The 17,574-nt window shown below is 40.4% G+C and overlaps 1 protein-coding gene across 2 annotated transcripts; it reads right to left on the minus strand.

Annotated features, from left to right (window-relative positions):
* Positions 1–2,036: 2,036 nt before the first annotated feature.
* LOC130374580 (uncharacterized) lies at positions 2,037–15,724 on the minus strand. 2 transcript variants are annotated; one of them, XR_008893624.1, is made up of 27 exons: positions 15,585–15,724; positions 14,868–14,896; positions 14,614–14,647; positions 14,403–14,462; positions 14,208–14,290; positions 14,079–14,128; positions 13,412–13,433; positions 13,271–13,314; positions 13,114–13,163; positions 10,385–12,997; positions 10,167–10,296; positions 9,985–10,052; positions 9,801–9,899; positions 9,599–9,714; positions 9,421–9,511; positions 8,976–9,092; positions 8,775–8,862; positions 8,617–8,682; positions 8,493–8,532; positions 8,069–8,173; positions 7,850–7,950; positions 7,678–7,734; positions 7,317–7,426; positions 6,198–6,319; positions 4,582–4,707; positions 4,094–4,246; positions 2,044–2,808 (listed from the first exon to the last, which is right to left on the minus strand). XR_008893624.1 is itself a non-coding variant. In XM_056581423.1 (26 exons), exons 2-26 carry the CDS (start codon positions 14,894–14,896, stop codon positions 4,150–4,152), a joined length of 4,518 nt encoding a protein of 1,505 aa, XP_056437398.1. In that variant the 5' UTR covers positions 15,585–15,718; the 3' UTR covers positions 2,037–4,149. The 2 variants fall into 2 exon arrangements, 1 of the variants encoding a protein (XP_056437398.1); XM_056581423.1 differs by having other exon boundaries at positions 2,037–4,246; positions 15,585–15,718.
* Between the last annotated feature and the right edge of the window lie 1,850 nt (positions 15,725–17,574).

Here is a 17,574-nt window from a genome sequence, read left to right on the forward strand (position 1 = left end):
TATAGATTATTACGATAACAAGTAGTGTCTCGGAACCAACATTGCCACACTGACTCATAATTGAAAACCAAAGGGAGTAGAAACAAAATAGAGGCCTAAGGAAAAAAACGTTGGATGCGTCTCTTGAGACAACAGCAATCCGCAGTCATTTTGCTGCAAAAAAAACAACCAGCAATGGAATGGGTAGCTGGCAGCAGTACCCCAGTAGCAGAGTGCTACTGGGCTGTGCATGCAAATAACAAAGGGATAATACATATGTAAATGTAATTAAGCCTATTTTTGGTCATAACATAAACACTGCTATGTTATATATGCCAATGTTTTCCCCCTTCTTCAATTGAAGAAAACAAGCAGAATTTGCATAAAATCTACATTCATATAGCAACCAACATAGCCCGAATGAAACTCTTCAGGAGGGTGCGTCATAGCCAGGCTACCATGCTAATTCATTGTATGGCAACATGTGAGGTTGTCCATATCAGGAAGGAAGTCTATATTAGCTTACTAATTTTTCATTCATTGGCAGTGTTGCCCAGTCAATTTCACTGCCATGATATATGATGGTAGGCTTAGATGCTAAACAGAAAAGCCCAAAGCACTGCATTTTCTCAGTGTGTTTATTCATCTGCTTTTATATTGTGCATGTGAACAAACCTTACATTCTGGATTGGGATTTGAAAGCGTTGTGACACCAGCATTACTGGTCAATGGCGCGACCCTTAATGCGGTTACTGTGGTGAAATACAATCCTCTAGGATCTCAGGATAAACACATTTGTGCCATGTTGCTAAGCGCAAAATGACCAACTCTACTCGATTAGAACCCTTCGTGGGGCAAACAATGCATTGCATCGCCAGATACGTCCCTGGTGTGATTTATCGCGTCTCTCTTTCCACACACGTGTGAAGATGTGGTGAGAAACTATAATCACCAGCTTAAAAACAATATATGCTAATGTAGGGCCTAGTACATGCTGTTCACTTGATATGCATGTCTTTCTTTGTGAAAAGTAGGCTAGAAACATCCTGACTTTGTGTGTGTGTGTAAATGATTTATTCGTAGCCTTCGATTGGCTTAGGTTACAGGCGTAGTCTGACACAGATCGTTACATTCTTTAATTGAATTAATACAATATGTCAATTAATATTTTGCTGAACCAAAGCAGCAAACATTGCAGCAAGAATTGTCCCATTTCATATAGCTCAGTCAAAACCGAGATATTCCCCACCAAGTGTATTCAATTCAATCAGGTTAGTAAATATAATCAAATTGTCTTTCCTTCCAGAGAGCGAGAGACAACACAAACAAACTACATAACAGACCCAGATGCTAATGATGCTGATGCTGTAGATATCTTTATAAATATGTATATATATATTCAACAAAGACCTGTTCAGGTTTTCTCTTTGTCTCAAATGTTAAAACAGGTCACACCACTCATTTTCTTCCAGTTATTTCATAGATAGGGGCTGGGGACAACTGCAGCACACAATGTCCGTAATCAGACACCCTGAATTGATCACGAGTCGATGTCAGGGTCAGAGACACGCACACCAATTAAAAAAGAACATGCAGAGCAACTCCACAGACGAGACCCTCCACATTAACAAATGTGTAGGAAGGAAACAAAAAGTCTCTGGATCTAGCCCATTCTCAACAGCTCAAAAATGGCAGGAAATCATTCAGTAGAATCGGGGAGTGACAGGAGCACTGTCTGACGGAGAGTCGGACGACATGTCCCCACTGACAGCCTAACCCAACATTGACGGCGGGGAACCTCAATTTTGACCCCCGTGACCCTGTAAGCTTCCTGACCCTCGACCCCATTGAACCCCAACCCCAGCACGCCGTCTCTGGCCATGTGACCCCTGGAAATGACCCCCCCAGCCCCCCCAGGAAACTGTCCCTGTCATTCATCTTTGACAAGTAGGAATCATGCAGTCAAACGTTCACATTGGTATTGCCTTGTTTTTTAATCACTGGAACGATGGCGTTCAAGAACGAATACCTTGTTTCATAAAAAATAGACTAATAGTATTTAGCCTTATAGTTTCAACTGAGGGCTCTGAAATTATCAAGGTGCAAAAAAACCCGATTGTTTTACTTTTAGCTGTATAGATGAGTGGGGGATTAACTATTTACCGATAATCAACTTAACCATTCATAACCATTTTAGGTACATTTTCCTAAAAATATAGGCTACAATCAAATGTTTTAATTGGTAAAACGTTTTATATAGCATTTGACTCAAATACTTACACTATGGCGCCCCCTAAAGGGCATACAAGCTTAGCAAGCAATACTAATGAAAAGTATTTAAAAAACACAATTAATAGGACAGGCCATACATTGCATGGATACAGATATAAATTGGAACCTTCTTGCATTCGATTTAGTTGGGGAAGGTCCACAAATCAGGCTACGGAATGGATGTCTGAGTGTCTGACATTTAAGAATTTGCTGAGAAATGATTTATGTAGCCTATGAAGTAATGCTTATGCAAAGAACTACCACATTCTCGGATGCAAGGTTTATTTAGGAAACATGAGCAACATTGATAATAATTTGCTATGCCTTCCCAATCATTTGTGGGGACTGCCATCTCTTATTATTTAAGACAAAAAGGTTTTAAGTAATCGATTTCCTTGTAAAGTTAAAAATAAACCAGATATTTCTAATAGCTGAGAAAAACTTTTATTATAGAAAAAGATATTAACAAGAGAGAAGGTAAAGAAGTTGAATCACAAGCTACATACAAGACATTAACAGTCTAATCCAGAAGTCTCCAACAGGGGGTCCACGGAGGTACTGCAGGGGGGGGTCGCGAACGTTTTGATTGATTAGAGATTTTATTTTAATTGCCCCCGCAATTTTTTCCACAAATCGAAATGTCTTTAAATACACATCAACATGAATCCAACACACTAGCCGCGTTTGCATGGACACTTGTGATCGGATTTCTAGTCAGAATAGATCTATTCCTATGCGATCCGAATGTACTATATATGGGCCATTTACAAAAGTGGTAAGCACGTAGCGTCTCTCGCGCACATCTGGACTGGCTGCGACATTTTTATGTATTTGTATTTGGATGAGACTGCGCAGCGAAGACTGTTGGGAGAGAGAGTGCCGTTATGTAAGGTATAATGTAAAGAATAAGACCACCAGTCATTATCGGGAAAATAAGCGATCAGCAGAGAAATAGTCCACCAAAGATGTTGACGTCGCTTAGCAACCGGACACGCTGTGGTTGATAAGTTACTGGACTACTCGCGGAGTGCAAAGAAGGACGCTAACAATCATCACAAATTTTCGTTTCCACATTTGTTTTAAAAATGTCCATTTGAATTGCTTTTATGCATGATTACATGCAATTGGCAGACATTGTTGATCTTGGCAGGTATCAGTTTATTATGTTATGTTTATTCACTGTACCTTGCACATGTTTAAAAAGACATGAATATATTAACCTGTGTATTATTTAAATATCTTAGTATTGAATGCAAAATAACAAGATCAATTTTATACATGGCACTATAGGACCAGTTTAATATAAAAACTAGTGATGTCAAGCCATTAAAATATTTAATCGCGATTAATGCCATAGTTAACTCACGATTAATCACGAGCAATCTCGATTAATCGCAAATGTATTTTCTATGCTAAATATCCCTTGATTTCTTTGTCCCATTAATTTCTCTCATTTTAATGCTCTTATCAACATGGAGAAGTGCATCGGCTTGCCTTGTGCAAAGGTTTTTTTATTGATAACAACATTGGCATATACTGATCAAAACAGGACGATAAAAAAAAAAAGCCTATAGAGCAATTAAACGATGAACATACAAACATACTGCCTTGAACATAGCAGTCAGGATACTGATTCTTTGTTTTAAGCCAAAGAAAAAAAAATGAACGCCGTTAAAATTGGTTTGTGTTAACGCCGTTAACAACGCGTTTAACTGACAGCACTAATGAAAACAAAATTTTACACAATATATAAGTAGGGGGTCCCTGCTCCATCCCACCATCAGTTTGGGGGTCCTTGGCCTGGAAAACGTTGAAGACCCCTGTTCTAATCTATTTTAGTTACCTGCACAATTCCACAGTGAAGCATGACCAGAGTGGAAGCAGGCCAGCAGTAGAGCTTCATGAATGCACCGCAGCATGAATAGCCTTGACAATTCTGGTCAGGTAGTTTTTGTCTGGAGATACTGATGACACAATTTCTTCAAGGCGGCGTACGCTGCAAATTAAGAACATATGTCAAAATGTAGATTAATGTACAATATAGTCATTTATTTTTTATGGAGGACAGGACAAATATGAGAGAGAAGTCAGTGGCTTGAACGAGGGATGGAATGACATGCACACACTAAAATCATGTGCTTTGAGTAAATGCCTACATTACATTACATTGCTATGTGCCCTCAATTGCCCCCTGGGGACAAATAGTTTTTTTGAATTTGAATTACTTTGGTAAAGGCAGTAAAGCAATTATGATACATTGACATATATGCAAATCAAATGATGATCTAAAAAGGATCAAATCCCAGAAGAAAATGGTTAACTCCAACTCACCTAGTCGATCCAATATGATTTTTGAAGTCCTGCAATTGGAGTGGAGAACAGGGGTAGGCCGTCGTGACTGCCAGTGACAACTCAAACTCAGCCATGGCCTCCAGGCTGCTGAAGACGATGTGAACGCTAGTGGCAGAACGACAGGAGGGGACATGTAGCTTACTGTTTACACATAATAGTAGGGCTGCAACAACGAATCAATAAAATCGATAATAATCGATTCCTAAATGCGTTGGCAACGAATTTGGTCGTCGATTCGTTGTGTCGCGCGATTAATAAGTTACTCGTAGGCGCAGCACTGTTTACAGCCAGCCGCCGACAGGTTGGTTCATGGTTCATGCATGCCCACAGCAAGCTTTAGTGTGAGCGACCACAGCTTGTATTTTGGTCATATCTTAACACTGGACTGTAGGCCTACATAAAAGTGTTGTACCTTCACTGTTTTTGGGTTAAAAAAAAAATCCTTCAACTCAGTATCCGTCTAGTCCAACCGAAAACTCTGTCAGCTGCTGCTGCTGCAGACGTTGTGCAGACGGGCTCGGAGTCGGCACCGCGTGCATCAACAGTCATTCAAAGCAGCGGTAGTAATCAGAAAACCGGACGGTGTAGAAAGTCCCATCAGTTAAAAATAGTAATGCAGTTTTTAAATTCATGTTAAAATCCGCAGGATATAGCGCTAGTTAGCTTAATTACTTTTTGGTGAAAACTTGTTTTCCCAGTAATATAAAATAGATAGTAAGGATAGAATTATGTTTTAGTTTTATTTCAAGGAGTCTCGAAAATGGTATCAATAGGTTTGACCAGTTAACCATGGACATCCCTTATAGACACATAAAAATATATCATACATTGTATGTTTTTTCATTATTTAATATTACTTTTAATAGTTCCGGGACGTTGGAGCAATAACCTGGTGTTTTTACACTCAGTCTGCACGGTGAATTTGAAGTAATGTTCAGTTTTAGAATAAAGATGCGGCAATTCCAAATGTTTATTTTTTCTATCCGATTCATCGATTAATCAAAAAAATAATCTACAGATTAATCGATTATTAAAATAATCGTTAGTTGCAGCCCTACATAATAGTACACTATCGTATATATGTTTCTGGATCCATAGCTTGGAGATACTATGCCTTAGAGAAATCAGTTAGGGGTATCGTTTTAGCCCGATTCTCATTCATTATTTGCTCTGACATGCATGTTAGGCGTTCCTTCGCTTTAGACAGATGACCAGCATACCTGGCCCGGGTCATGCCATTCCCGTTGATATAATATAACATGGGGGTATGTGGGATTCACAAAGACTTTACAGAGCAGTGCCCTATAAGAACGCCATTTAGACATTTTCTTAAACAACTAAGCTGGCTACCGCTAATCCATCACACACTTAGATCCTGACAGTTTGGTCTGCGCCTGTTGATAACTACCCTTGGAAATCTAAGATAATGTGGTAATAAGGGCAAAAAATAGTATCTAGAAGTATGCTTATGACACCTGGATAAAACCTTGGAGGGTGATGAATCAACAAACAAGCGGCACTGCATACCATCATCAAAAACAGAACAAACAATCTGTTTATTCTGCCACTGAAGGAAAAAGGAGAAGAGCGGTTACCGCTTGCCCACACAGCGGATGTCCGAGATGTTGAACTTCAAGGATCCCCAGGTCCTCAGGAGCCGCACCTCCTCGCCCAGCAGCCGGAGGCGGCTCACCACCAGGGCCACGTCATGCAGCAGCTGGGGGCGGGGCGGCAGCAGCGTTCATAGATAGGACCGTCAGCCCAGCTGGGTGCGGGGGGCAGTACCGTTCATAGATAGGACGTCAGCCCTTAGCTTTGCCTCCTCTATGGTGTTTTCAACAGTATGAATCGGGCACCACTGATACAGGACTGTGGAGTGTGTGTGGACGATGGCTGTCTGAAGCAGCCTGCGCAGGCTAAAGTCAGACTGACTGGACTCGGGGATGGGTGAGGCTGCACACCTGTACATTGAGTAATCAACGTGCACAGGTTAAACCAGCCATCACCACACACACTCCTGTATCATGGCAACCTGAAGAACGAGTTCATGTGTGGTTTCAAATAAAACCATGCTGAAAACGACCTCCAACCAGATGCAGAGACTTCCATTGGTTCCACTTGGGCCAGGAGCGAGGGCGCCCCCTGCTGGCCAGCGGCCTTGAACCCCTCTCGGGGCTCCGTGGGGGTGGTTAGGATATGGGGGGCATGAGTTTCTTATGTGCATGTGGTTAGAAGAAGAGGCAGAATGCATGTGTTTAATTAGGCGTGTTTATGTAGGGGATCTTGTACAAAGTACGATCAAAGCAGCTCTCATATATAATCTGGGTATTCCTCAACACCTTGGCCAGTAGTTAAATTAGCTGAACCCGGGGGATGGCAGGAGGGAAATGCACTGTAAAGGTAGCATGTAAAAGCCCTCATAATGGAGATAAGATTATCAATCTAATCTGTAACATGAATGGCAATGAACAGACTTCCAGAAGGTTGGATGAGGTCTGCTAAAGCCACACACGCTAAAGCTGTGCACATGAACTGTATTTCAAGGCCAGGAAATTGATGATATCAAGTCCAAAATCACCCCGTTATTAATTATCAACCCATTTTCAAAGGAGGGAGAACAGCATGACGCGATGAGAAGAGAGAAAAATCGGTCAGCCCTCAAGTTATTATTTTTTATATTAATAAAATCTATAATATGTTTTCTGATGGCTTACCTTAGGGACGCATCGACTGCTAAGATATTTTCCCACCCAGTGGCTTTGTCCGCTGATGAAGTCTGACACAAGTGTGTGAACAAGACAGGCATGGCACTCCGACTTCTCCTCTGGTTGGACCCAAACAAAATGCCATGAATAAATAATACTGGAAATTGTAGTGTAGTCTATACACTACTAAAATAGTATGTAATATTTATGGTTTACAGCATTCAGCGAAAATAACATTAACATGAACATACAAGAGGCGGCTATATAAGACGTGACGTTTGGCGGGGGTGAATAGGACTCCTGCGACAATATACCTACAGTTGAACAGTTGAACAGTAAAACATGTAAACATAGTTTTCTTCACACTCACCATCTAATTCCAGCTTGAAATTGATGTCCAAGATATTCCTCTCATCGCGTCCTTCACCTGATAATGAGAAAACATTGAGTCTTTACATCTGAGTAGAAACAGACTTCTGTTGCAAAGTGAAGGACCACAATACCAAGGTTTCCTGCTAGACATGAGCAACAAGTGTCCTTACCGGCGCCTGTATCAAAGACCACCTCTAAAAGCAGCGATCCATAGAGGAAGGAGTAGACGGCATAGTCGGCCCTTCTCTCTGCCAGCTTCCACTCATTCAGCCTGCATAGGGTTGGGTCAGAAGGGGAAACGCGTGGTTAGAAAAGGTTAGTGAGGGAAAGAATGAATGCGTGTTTTATTAAACCATAGTGAATTCATGAATAAATTAATGTATGCTGACCTGTGCAGCAGTGAGAAATGGCCATTCAAATCCTGAATCTCCACTTGAAGCCTTTTCACCTGGTCCACGTTGCACTTCTTCTGCACTTCCATTTCACACATTTGTCTGAGGGAAACACAAGCATTGGGCATTATTGACGCATAGATAGCAATACATAAGATAGTAATAGACAGAAATGGACAGCTAGTAAGTCTCTCTTGACAAAGAGAACCTCAATGAGAGATATACAGAATAAATAAAGGTTCAATAAAATAAACAAATAGCTAATATAACCATAGAACACTTCAACGGGTCGAGACCACAAGATGGTCTATTTGACAAAGGTAAATTGCTGTCTTTTCATATGATTGTTAATCCCTGCACTCATTAAGTCTTCAATGTGATACATTTCACATTACTTATAATACAAACATTACACACATACCTTTCCTTATCAGCAATCTCTATTGTGACTTTCTCCAATCCTGCAAATAGAAGGGGATTATACATGTATTCTTGATGTCAATAAATAATTCACGTAATCTTTTAATATATTTTGCTTGATGTACCTAGTTGACCTGACTTCAAAGTCAGTTTGCCGTCACCTGAACCGTTTTCTTCAACTGCTGCAAGTTCTGGGAAACAACAATAACAAAGTTGACAATAACAAATTTACTTGAATGGCTGACACTGCACTCACGTCTCATTTCCTTCAGTGTCTCATTACCTGTTTCTAGTTCCTGGATGCAGTCGTCCAAACTTTTCAGCATCCCGTCTGCTTCCTCCGTCTTCCCTCGCAACCTCTGCCGTTCCTCCTAAGAAAAAAGAAAGTAACAAATACATTTCAACCTTTAGGTTCTGTTTTACTTGTGAGAATGAAGTAAAAAGGGCCACATAGGATAGAAACAGATGAATGGCCTGCCCTTACCAGATTAGCCTGTAGGAGATTTGAATATAGAGCCTCTTTCATTTCATGCGACTGAGCCTTGCTTCTTTTCCGGAAAAAGTAACTTCTCTCCTTCATCTTCAAACCAAATATTTTCAGCTGTGGATGAAAAAATACACATTAGATTCCCACCATAATTATTAAATTACTTGAACGTTAAATACATACACTTCCTTATTCTCACTTTAACTACACACCTGCCTGTCGAAAAACACTTCTGATCTATAACCATGCTGCACTTACCATCCCATTTGAACCGACCGGTGTACAGGAGTAATAATAAGTAATACTATACTAAAGACCTGGCCACATTGTTATCGTCCAAGTTACTTTGCTTCAGCTGCCTTGAATTCTAGATACTTTCATAACAATTTTGCTCCAATGATAAGTTGTTAATTAGTAGAAGAGAGAACTATAAAGCAATTACTTCATCCTCTGAAAAACATTTCAACTCTTCCCAAAGAGGTTGGTTGACAGTGTGTAAAAGTCTTGCTTGGTCCTTCATTCGAGCCTTTAACCTGGGCAGAGAAAACATAAAACGTATATGAGAATGCAGTCACTGGTTTTCCTTTGAGCTCGGTAGCAAAGTGCAAGATTAAACCCACCTCTCAACCTTCTCTGCAAGGTTCTTGTGCTCAGCCTCATACACCATCTGCTTGGGATGGTGAATGTGCCGGTTCTTCAGCAGGTTCTCTGTCGTGTGGCCCAGATGGGATGCAAGCTGCATATGAGTGGGTCAGAACGTTTCGTTAATAGCTGTTAGCATATTAATCTGGATCATTATCCGATGGGGAGAATTAGTTTTACCTTGCCCGGAAGGATGCTCTGTCGAGGATTGTGAATGACAAAATCGATGTTTAGGAGTTGAAAGAACTCAGATACCGTTATGCTTTCATCCGCAACGTTCTACAATTGAAGGAGAGAATTATTAAACATTTAACTACTGAAAGAATAAATGGCTTTACTTTTTTTCTGTAGGTTGTAGCTATACCTTCTGGAAATCATTGGTATAGTCCATATGGCCTTCAAGCTGGGATTCAAACAAGCTTTGTTTGAAAGCTGAAAAATATATAAAACTGACTCAGACACAAAATCCAAAAGGATGAAATATTAAGTGTGAGTGACAAGGCTAACCAGACAGTCAATTAGAATCACTTTAGTGTAAGAACTTACTTGATTCAAATGTTGTTTCAGATCTTAGCTGGGATGTGCTACGGTTAGATACATCTTTAGCCTTGGCCATGACTGCTGGAGTCAAAGGTAATGTGCCAATACACTTTCCTTTCTCTGGGGACTGGTTCGGCTGGGGAAACAACATAACGATAAGGATGTATGGGTCAATAAGGCCCATTACAAAACACAAATATATGCAAACTATTTACTTCACCTACCGTTTCTATGTTGCTTTCCGAAGAGATCCTCCTCCTTTTTTCTGCCGCCATCATGTCTTCGCCATCTACTGGTGAAGTTTTCTCGCACTGGGAGTCACTTGGATGACCAGGCGACAGTTCCCATACTACTTCCTCCGACGTACCTTGCAAGTATCGCCCATGAAGTGAACTATCATCTTCATTGGTGGATTGTGGATTCTCGTTGACCATAGACGTATCCTCTTCACTGCTGATGTTAGGAAGAACTTCATCGACGATGTTGTCACTCATGCCGCTGCTCACCTGATGTGTGGCTACTTCGTAATCGTGTTCTCTCCCAGGCATCCTGCAACTGCTGCGTGGGCGTTTGGGCAAAATAAGTCTGGATAAGAGGCTTCTTCTATTCAACTTCAGAGGAGCAGTTACACAGGGTTGTTGCTCTTCAGCGGACTGTTCTGGTTGTGTATAGTCTGCATTGTCTGTCGTCTGTGTTTCAGGATTATGTTGTAGGGCAGTCAAGGGGGTTTTATCAGAGATTCCGTCTGAGGCCGATTTGGGTTGAGACAAGGGTGCATCGCAAACGTCCACAGATATCCTCTCTGTGGGTTCATTGAGCAGGCAGCTCATGCGCCTTATTTTAAATCGTAGATCCGCCAAACTCATTCGTCTAGACTTGGTAGAAGAGGTATCGTCAACTCCATCAACTGCAGCTGTAATGCATGGGGCGCTTTCTAATCCACATGACAAAGAACAGTTTTCTTGGCTGAGGTCAGAACCATTGTTCTTTTGCATTGTTGCTGATTCTGGTGATGCACCAAATGCATTAGCATTCCCAGGGCTGTTCTTATTCACTAAAAGTGGTGTAGATTCCACATGATTTTGTGATGCATCCAATTGATCGTTGAGGTCAGAGACTTTGGTGACTTTGCCATCTAATGAAAACATGGATCTAGAAAAGGTAGAGGTATAGTTAGGAATAGTTCCATTTTGGGCCAGTTTCATACCTCCAAAAGCAGTCAATCCATGTGATCTGTTCTTAAGATGGTCACCAAGGTTTTCTCGACTTTCAGAGTGATTGGGAGACAAGCCTTCAGGTGGTCCAGTCACCTTTGAGTCGTTTTGAGAGGAATCATCTGGACAATGGACATCCTTTGATTGAATCGCAACACTGTGGCTTCCTCCGATGACAATCTCATCTGGATTCCCCGATTCGGATGAGCTCATGTTAAACACATTAACATGCATGCCAGGCGATTTTTCGTCGAACAAAGCTAGACTTTTCCTTCCCCTGTGAAACAGTGTATTTGAAATGCCTGTACTTCTAGTCAACTCCACATCCTCAGAACACAAGGTTTGCCTGGCATTTTCCTGGTTGGCTCCAGGGAAAATCAGTGATGGCTTCACAAAAGTAAGATGTTTGGTCTCGATTAGTCTTGTCTGACAACTGGTGAACTCCATCTCCGAGTCAGTTTCAGTATTGGTTTGGATTTTATCCTTGCAATAGCCATTCTCTGCAACATCATCTACTTTACCGCAAGTAGCCGCAAAAGCCAAACTCTTTCGCTTGTTCCCCAAAGACTTGACCGGATTAAGGTTTTTGGCATCGATTGCAACAGTCTCAGACTCAGAATTATAACGCTCAAACCCTTCACGCCTACTGGTCACTCCACCCATGACTTCCTCAGAGTGTAATAATGTATTTGAATGAAGGCTCTCAGGCATTTCCCCGCCAAATTCATTCTGTAAGGTGATCTGCGTAGATGCTTTTGTAAACGCTGCCATGAAAGCCATACTTCCACGTTTCGCAGGTACATCGACATCTTTCATTTCAAAGACTCTAGTGGCACAGGTTGTAAATTCCATGTCATTGTCTTCTGATGGGTTATTCCACTCTGTGCTAGATTTCAGAATATCTTGACTCATTTGCAATGGCTCGACTCCATGTAGGCTTACACTGGCAGCGGTCTGGCTTTGTGTCATTTCCATGTTAACAAGCTCAAAATTATCAGTGGCCATCTTTACCAGGTTCAATGCATTATCCCGTTGGTGGTCAGCCATTACTCTTACTGATCCTCCAGCAGTAACAGTATATGAGGGCTTCCCCAAATCGAGATCCTTTGCTTCAATGACCCTAGTTTGACATGTTGTAAAGTCCATATCAAGTTCAAAGTCTTCACTGTTTTTGAACAGATCTGTGATAGGAAACCGACTCATTCCCTGTTGCTTTGTCATCGTAGTCACAGCATGGAGGCTTTTGGAGTCAATAGCAGCAGTCTGACTTATTGTCAGTGGAACATTTTGTTCCACTTTGTGCAGCACAGAATTGTCCTTGGGCAAACTTGGCTTAGAAAAGCTGGCTAGGAGTTTTTCAAATGCTGGATCAAAATGGCGCACTGACGAGGATGAGATTTTAGGCAATATACATGGCTCAGCTTTCCTCCTGTCCATGGACATTAAGAAATCCATGTTCGCACAGGTAGGGAGCATCTCACCATCTTGATAGGGCAAGTCCGAATCATTGGTAATCACAACAGTGTGACTGTGTGTAACATCTAAATCGGCATCATGGGCAGAAAACATCATCGTCTTCTCTCCAAAGAGATCTTCTGCATCATGGCTGACCATAGATACCTCCTAGTGGGAGAATACAAATTAGAATCCATGTTATACATGGATGTTGTTCATACTCATTATGAGTAGGGTAAATATGATAATTACACTGCAAAGAAGCTGATAAATTTAAACCTCACCTTTCTTTGTTGGGAAGTTTGCAAAGGAGCGTACAACAAGTTCTCCATGTCTAAAATGTACCGTTTTGATTGGGAAAAGGACCACATTATCAGCACTGTTTCAAAGATGTATTAATAATTCCAAGTAAAAGTTATTTCATTAAATTTGGCTACCTACCAGCGATTGGTTGTTTCCCCTTTTCAATGACACCTATAGGGTTTCTTTAAATGGATAACATGGGAGAAACACAAAAATGTTAGAATGGTTTTGATAGCAGACATTATTTGAGATGTACCGGTACTTTGGAAGTCCACTTACCTGTTGTCAGGATTAATTGCGGCTATGAAAAGAAGATGGCGAAATTAAGGAATCATTTCAATTAAGATCGAACAGCCCATCATGGTCCAAAATGTTATTTATATATATTCTGAAAAAGGAGAGAGCTAACAGTAGGCCATAATCAAATTATCAATCAGAAATGTATCTGCGCTAACACACCAAAAAGAACAGACACACGGTGTAACTGTTCCTTTAACGTAATTGAAGTCACAATTTTCAAATCGGCGGAACACACACACACACACACACACACACACACACACACACACACACACACACACACACACACACACACACACACACACACACACACACACACACACACACACACACACACACACACACACACACACACGATTAAAACCCAAGGTAGGTCCGATAATAAATGTATGTACATTTAGTTATTCCACTTTCTTTTACTGATATAAACCTTGGCTAGGCTCATAATGGCATCAAATGCTTTGTTCCTTGTCTGTGCCCTAGCATAAATGTCACCCCAACAAGAAAGAGTATACGTGATGATGCGAGTTATTTGTCCAGTAACATATGCTGTCCATGCAGGTGGTACATTTGCGATGGATAAGTCTCTTATGTTTCACCTGCATCCAGTGTCTCCCCCACACACACAAACACCATTATTACTTACCACTTATGTCTTGTAGAGGTTTTCGGACCGGTGAGCTGTTTCTAATTTCCCTAAAAAATAAGATGACAATTAAATGTGAAACAGCACTGTGATGAACAAAATATTTTTGTCAAAGCTATTGTATCTTACTTTGAAAATAGCAGAACATCAGTTGCAGGTGCAAAACTGACTCTTCTTGAATTCCTCTTTTCCACAGGCATGGCAACTTCAACCTTTTTTAAATAATTAAGATGAAACATAAAGAGTATAATGATGCAAGAATTATATTTTGGAAAAATCTAAATTTCATGGTTTGGTTGGCATTTCAGTAATATAAGTGATTACCGGAGATTCCAGAAGCTCTGGGTCAGCAAAATCGACAGATGTCCGTGGCGCTTTTAAAATCTTACAACAGATTAAAACAAACCATTGGTCATCCAATATTTATACCATGCACATTATTTTTTACAAAGACCATGTTGTATTATTATTTATTTTAAATATAATAATAATAACATAGGGAAAAAAGGGTTGATTTTAAATCCGTTTCACTAACCGAAATGCGGCGCCTGGACTTTCCAACATTTGACCTGCAACATAAATAAAAAAACAGATGTAATACCATTGTACTGATGACCACAAATGGACTCTTTGTCATAGTTTGAGTCTTGTAGTTTAATTTAAACCAAAAGCTTCATGATGAAGGGAATTCAATCCATTTAAACAAATTATGTTTGTGATAATGTAAAAATTATCCCCTTTAACATCACATCAGTAGTAATTTTTCTATCAAGTGAACAAGTCACTCACATATTCTTTAGAGGGTCAGGCGACTCCATCTACAATTGGAATACAAACAAATCATTGTTACAGAAAAAAACATTTGCAATTCAAAGTTAACAAAGAAGACCCCACTATTGCATTCTGAAACATAGAACATGTTATAGATTTGATAGCGATTACATAATAAGCTCACCCACCAGTCACCCCTCATGCATGGAAGATGACAGAACTACAATTAAAAATGAACCACTAATTTGAGAAAATACAAAAGTTATACTCTAAAGCTAGATCAAGAAAGTTCATTGAATCAGGTTCAGTCGGCTATAATTTAAAAGATAACGTTAATGCAAATTAAACGTGGCCAACTTGCCAGTCTGTTTCACCTCCATAACCTGTTTATACTGACAATTCAGTTTAGAATGTATGCTTAATGCATGCATTACGCCCCATCAACAAAGCACCATTTCAAATCACCCATTCAATCAATCATCATTCTTATTTACAAATATTCTTTCAAACGTAACTGTTGATCGTTATACTAGTGACCATACTGTTGCATTAATATGTTTGGCGTTATTTGGGCAGTGAATCACTAAAGAGTAAAACACTTGCTATAATATAACGTTAGCTGAAAGCATTATAGTTAGCCCTAGCACGTAGCAGCTATGTGCTATAGTATGTGATTAGCTGTGTAAAACTAGCTGTCAATGACTGCCCCAGTAAAACCAAAATAGATGACTATACCTTGAATATGTCAACAATTCCAACGGGTCGGAATAAAAGGTGAGCTTTGTCTTTACTCAACACAATGAACCTTCATGGTATAACTCCATAACTGTGCCGAACAACATTGACGTTAACGTTTTTGAAAAACCCGCCTTTACGCATGCGCTGTTTAACATTTATGCCTTTCAAATGTTCAGGATACTCGCGCTGGAAGTTTTACGTGCTTTTTAACCGAGCATAAGAATTAATCAGAATATATTCTCTATCTAATCCATAGGAAGGATTTACTTTGAAAACGAAATTATACAATTATTACAATTAAAATTTAATACAGGAAGCTCGTTTGGCAAACAGGATATGACCAATTAAGGGGGGCAGTTTTTCAAATTTGAAGATCATTTTTTGACATCGGATAATAGAGAAGTAAGAATTTGTTATATATTTGATCACAGTGTATCTGCGGAAGGCATATTCATGCAGTTAGTTAATGCTACGATATATATATATATATATATATATATATATATATATATATATATATATATATATATATATATATATATAAATATATACTCAAAGAGGAAAATTCATCGTTTGAAATAAAGTGTGAGGAATGAAATAAAAGTTCTGTTATTTGTTGAAAGCACGTGCTAGAAAAAGAATTGCCCAATATGTGATTGTTCAACGTTGTGTGTTGCGTGCATGTGTGTCTGCGTCCGTAAATTGTAAGCTAAACTCTGCTGATCACTAGGCATGGCACAATGCAAGCAGGTGCGAGGCACGCCGACGTGGTCGCTATTGGGGCTTATAACCAGGTAGGACCTAAATTCAGAGGAACCCGATCTGTGTGTGGAGCCCGTTTTGAAAATGAATAAATTCGACCCTAGCCCCCCAGCCCCCCCATACCAACACACGCACACACCAGGCCCAGTGCCCTTGGTGCTGGCGTTTGTATTGTGGCGACATAACTTCAACGTGACCCCTGCATCGTATTTTTAGTCAAGGCTATTTATTGTTCCACTTCCTTGTAGCCGACGGACCTTCCATAGTGTTCTCTGGACAGGGTCATGCTGGGGTGTCTTTATAGCTGGTCTCCCGGAGGATTGGAGATCATATAGAATGCAAGGCTTTCGGTGCTCCTTTCCTTGTGGTTCATACACATTCAACTGTAGTTGTATCAGTCTAGTCTTTGAAGTCAATGATGAATGGCAATCGCAAGCTCAGTGACGTTTATCTTAAATATAGCGGGATGAGGCTACTGGGGAGGAAATTGAACAATGCACTGTTTAAGGTAGATGGAAAAAGGTCCCAACTTTTCTTTTTTAGGTCAATTCAACATCCTTCATTTGAATCCGTCATTTTAATCCTAGTCTAGTTCTTTGGCTCTGGTACATGTTATTTTGCACACAGCCCTAACATCTATAACACAGAGCACATATCTACATCACTTACCTACACCTTGCTATATGAGCGATACTAAAGAAATCGACAACACATGGTCCGTGACGCTGGCCATTTTATTTTACCTCCCCTAGATTGTGTGACGGGCTGCTCTATAATGCATTGTTTCCCTCCATTGCTCCTTTGATGAAATTTAGTGGCAAATAAAATGTAATGACCCTTGTGGTTCTCAAGACCATTGAACCTTGATCTCCCTCCTCTTCCAGCTGCCGACCACACGCACACGCACACGCACACACACACACACACACACACACACACACACACACACACACACACACACACACACACACACACACACACACACACACACACACACGTATTTTAACTGGCCAGACCTTTTCCCCCAAGAATTAAATGCTAGGCTTGCATAGCTCTTATTTTTGAAGCGTCTGTGTATTTTTTTGTGTGTGAGTTTATGTATGTGCAAGCTACAAGAGTTGTTCGTCATTTTTTGTGTATGTGTGTGTGTACCCTTGATCGGCTGGGGGAGAGTGCGAGGCCACCGTATCCCTTTTATTTGCATCACTATGGGAAAAACATGCCT

The sequence above is a fragment of the Gadus chalcogrammus genome, chromosome 21, assembly GCF_026213295.1.
Source record: "Gadus chalcogrammus isolate NIFS_2021 chromosome 21, NIFS_Gcha_1.0, whole genome shotgun sequence".
NCBI lineage: Eukaryota > Metazoa > Chordata > Actinopteri > Gadiformes > Gadidae > Gadus > Gadus chalcogrammus.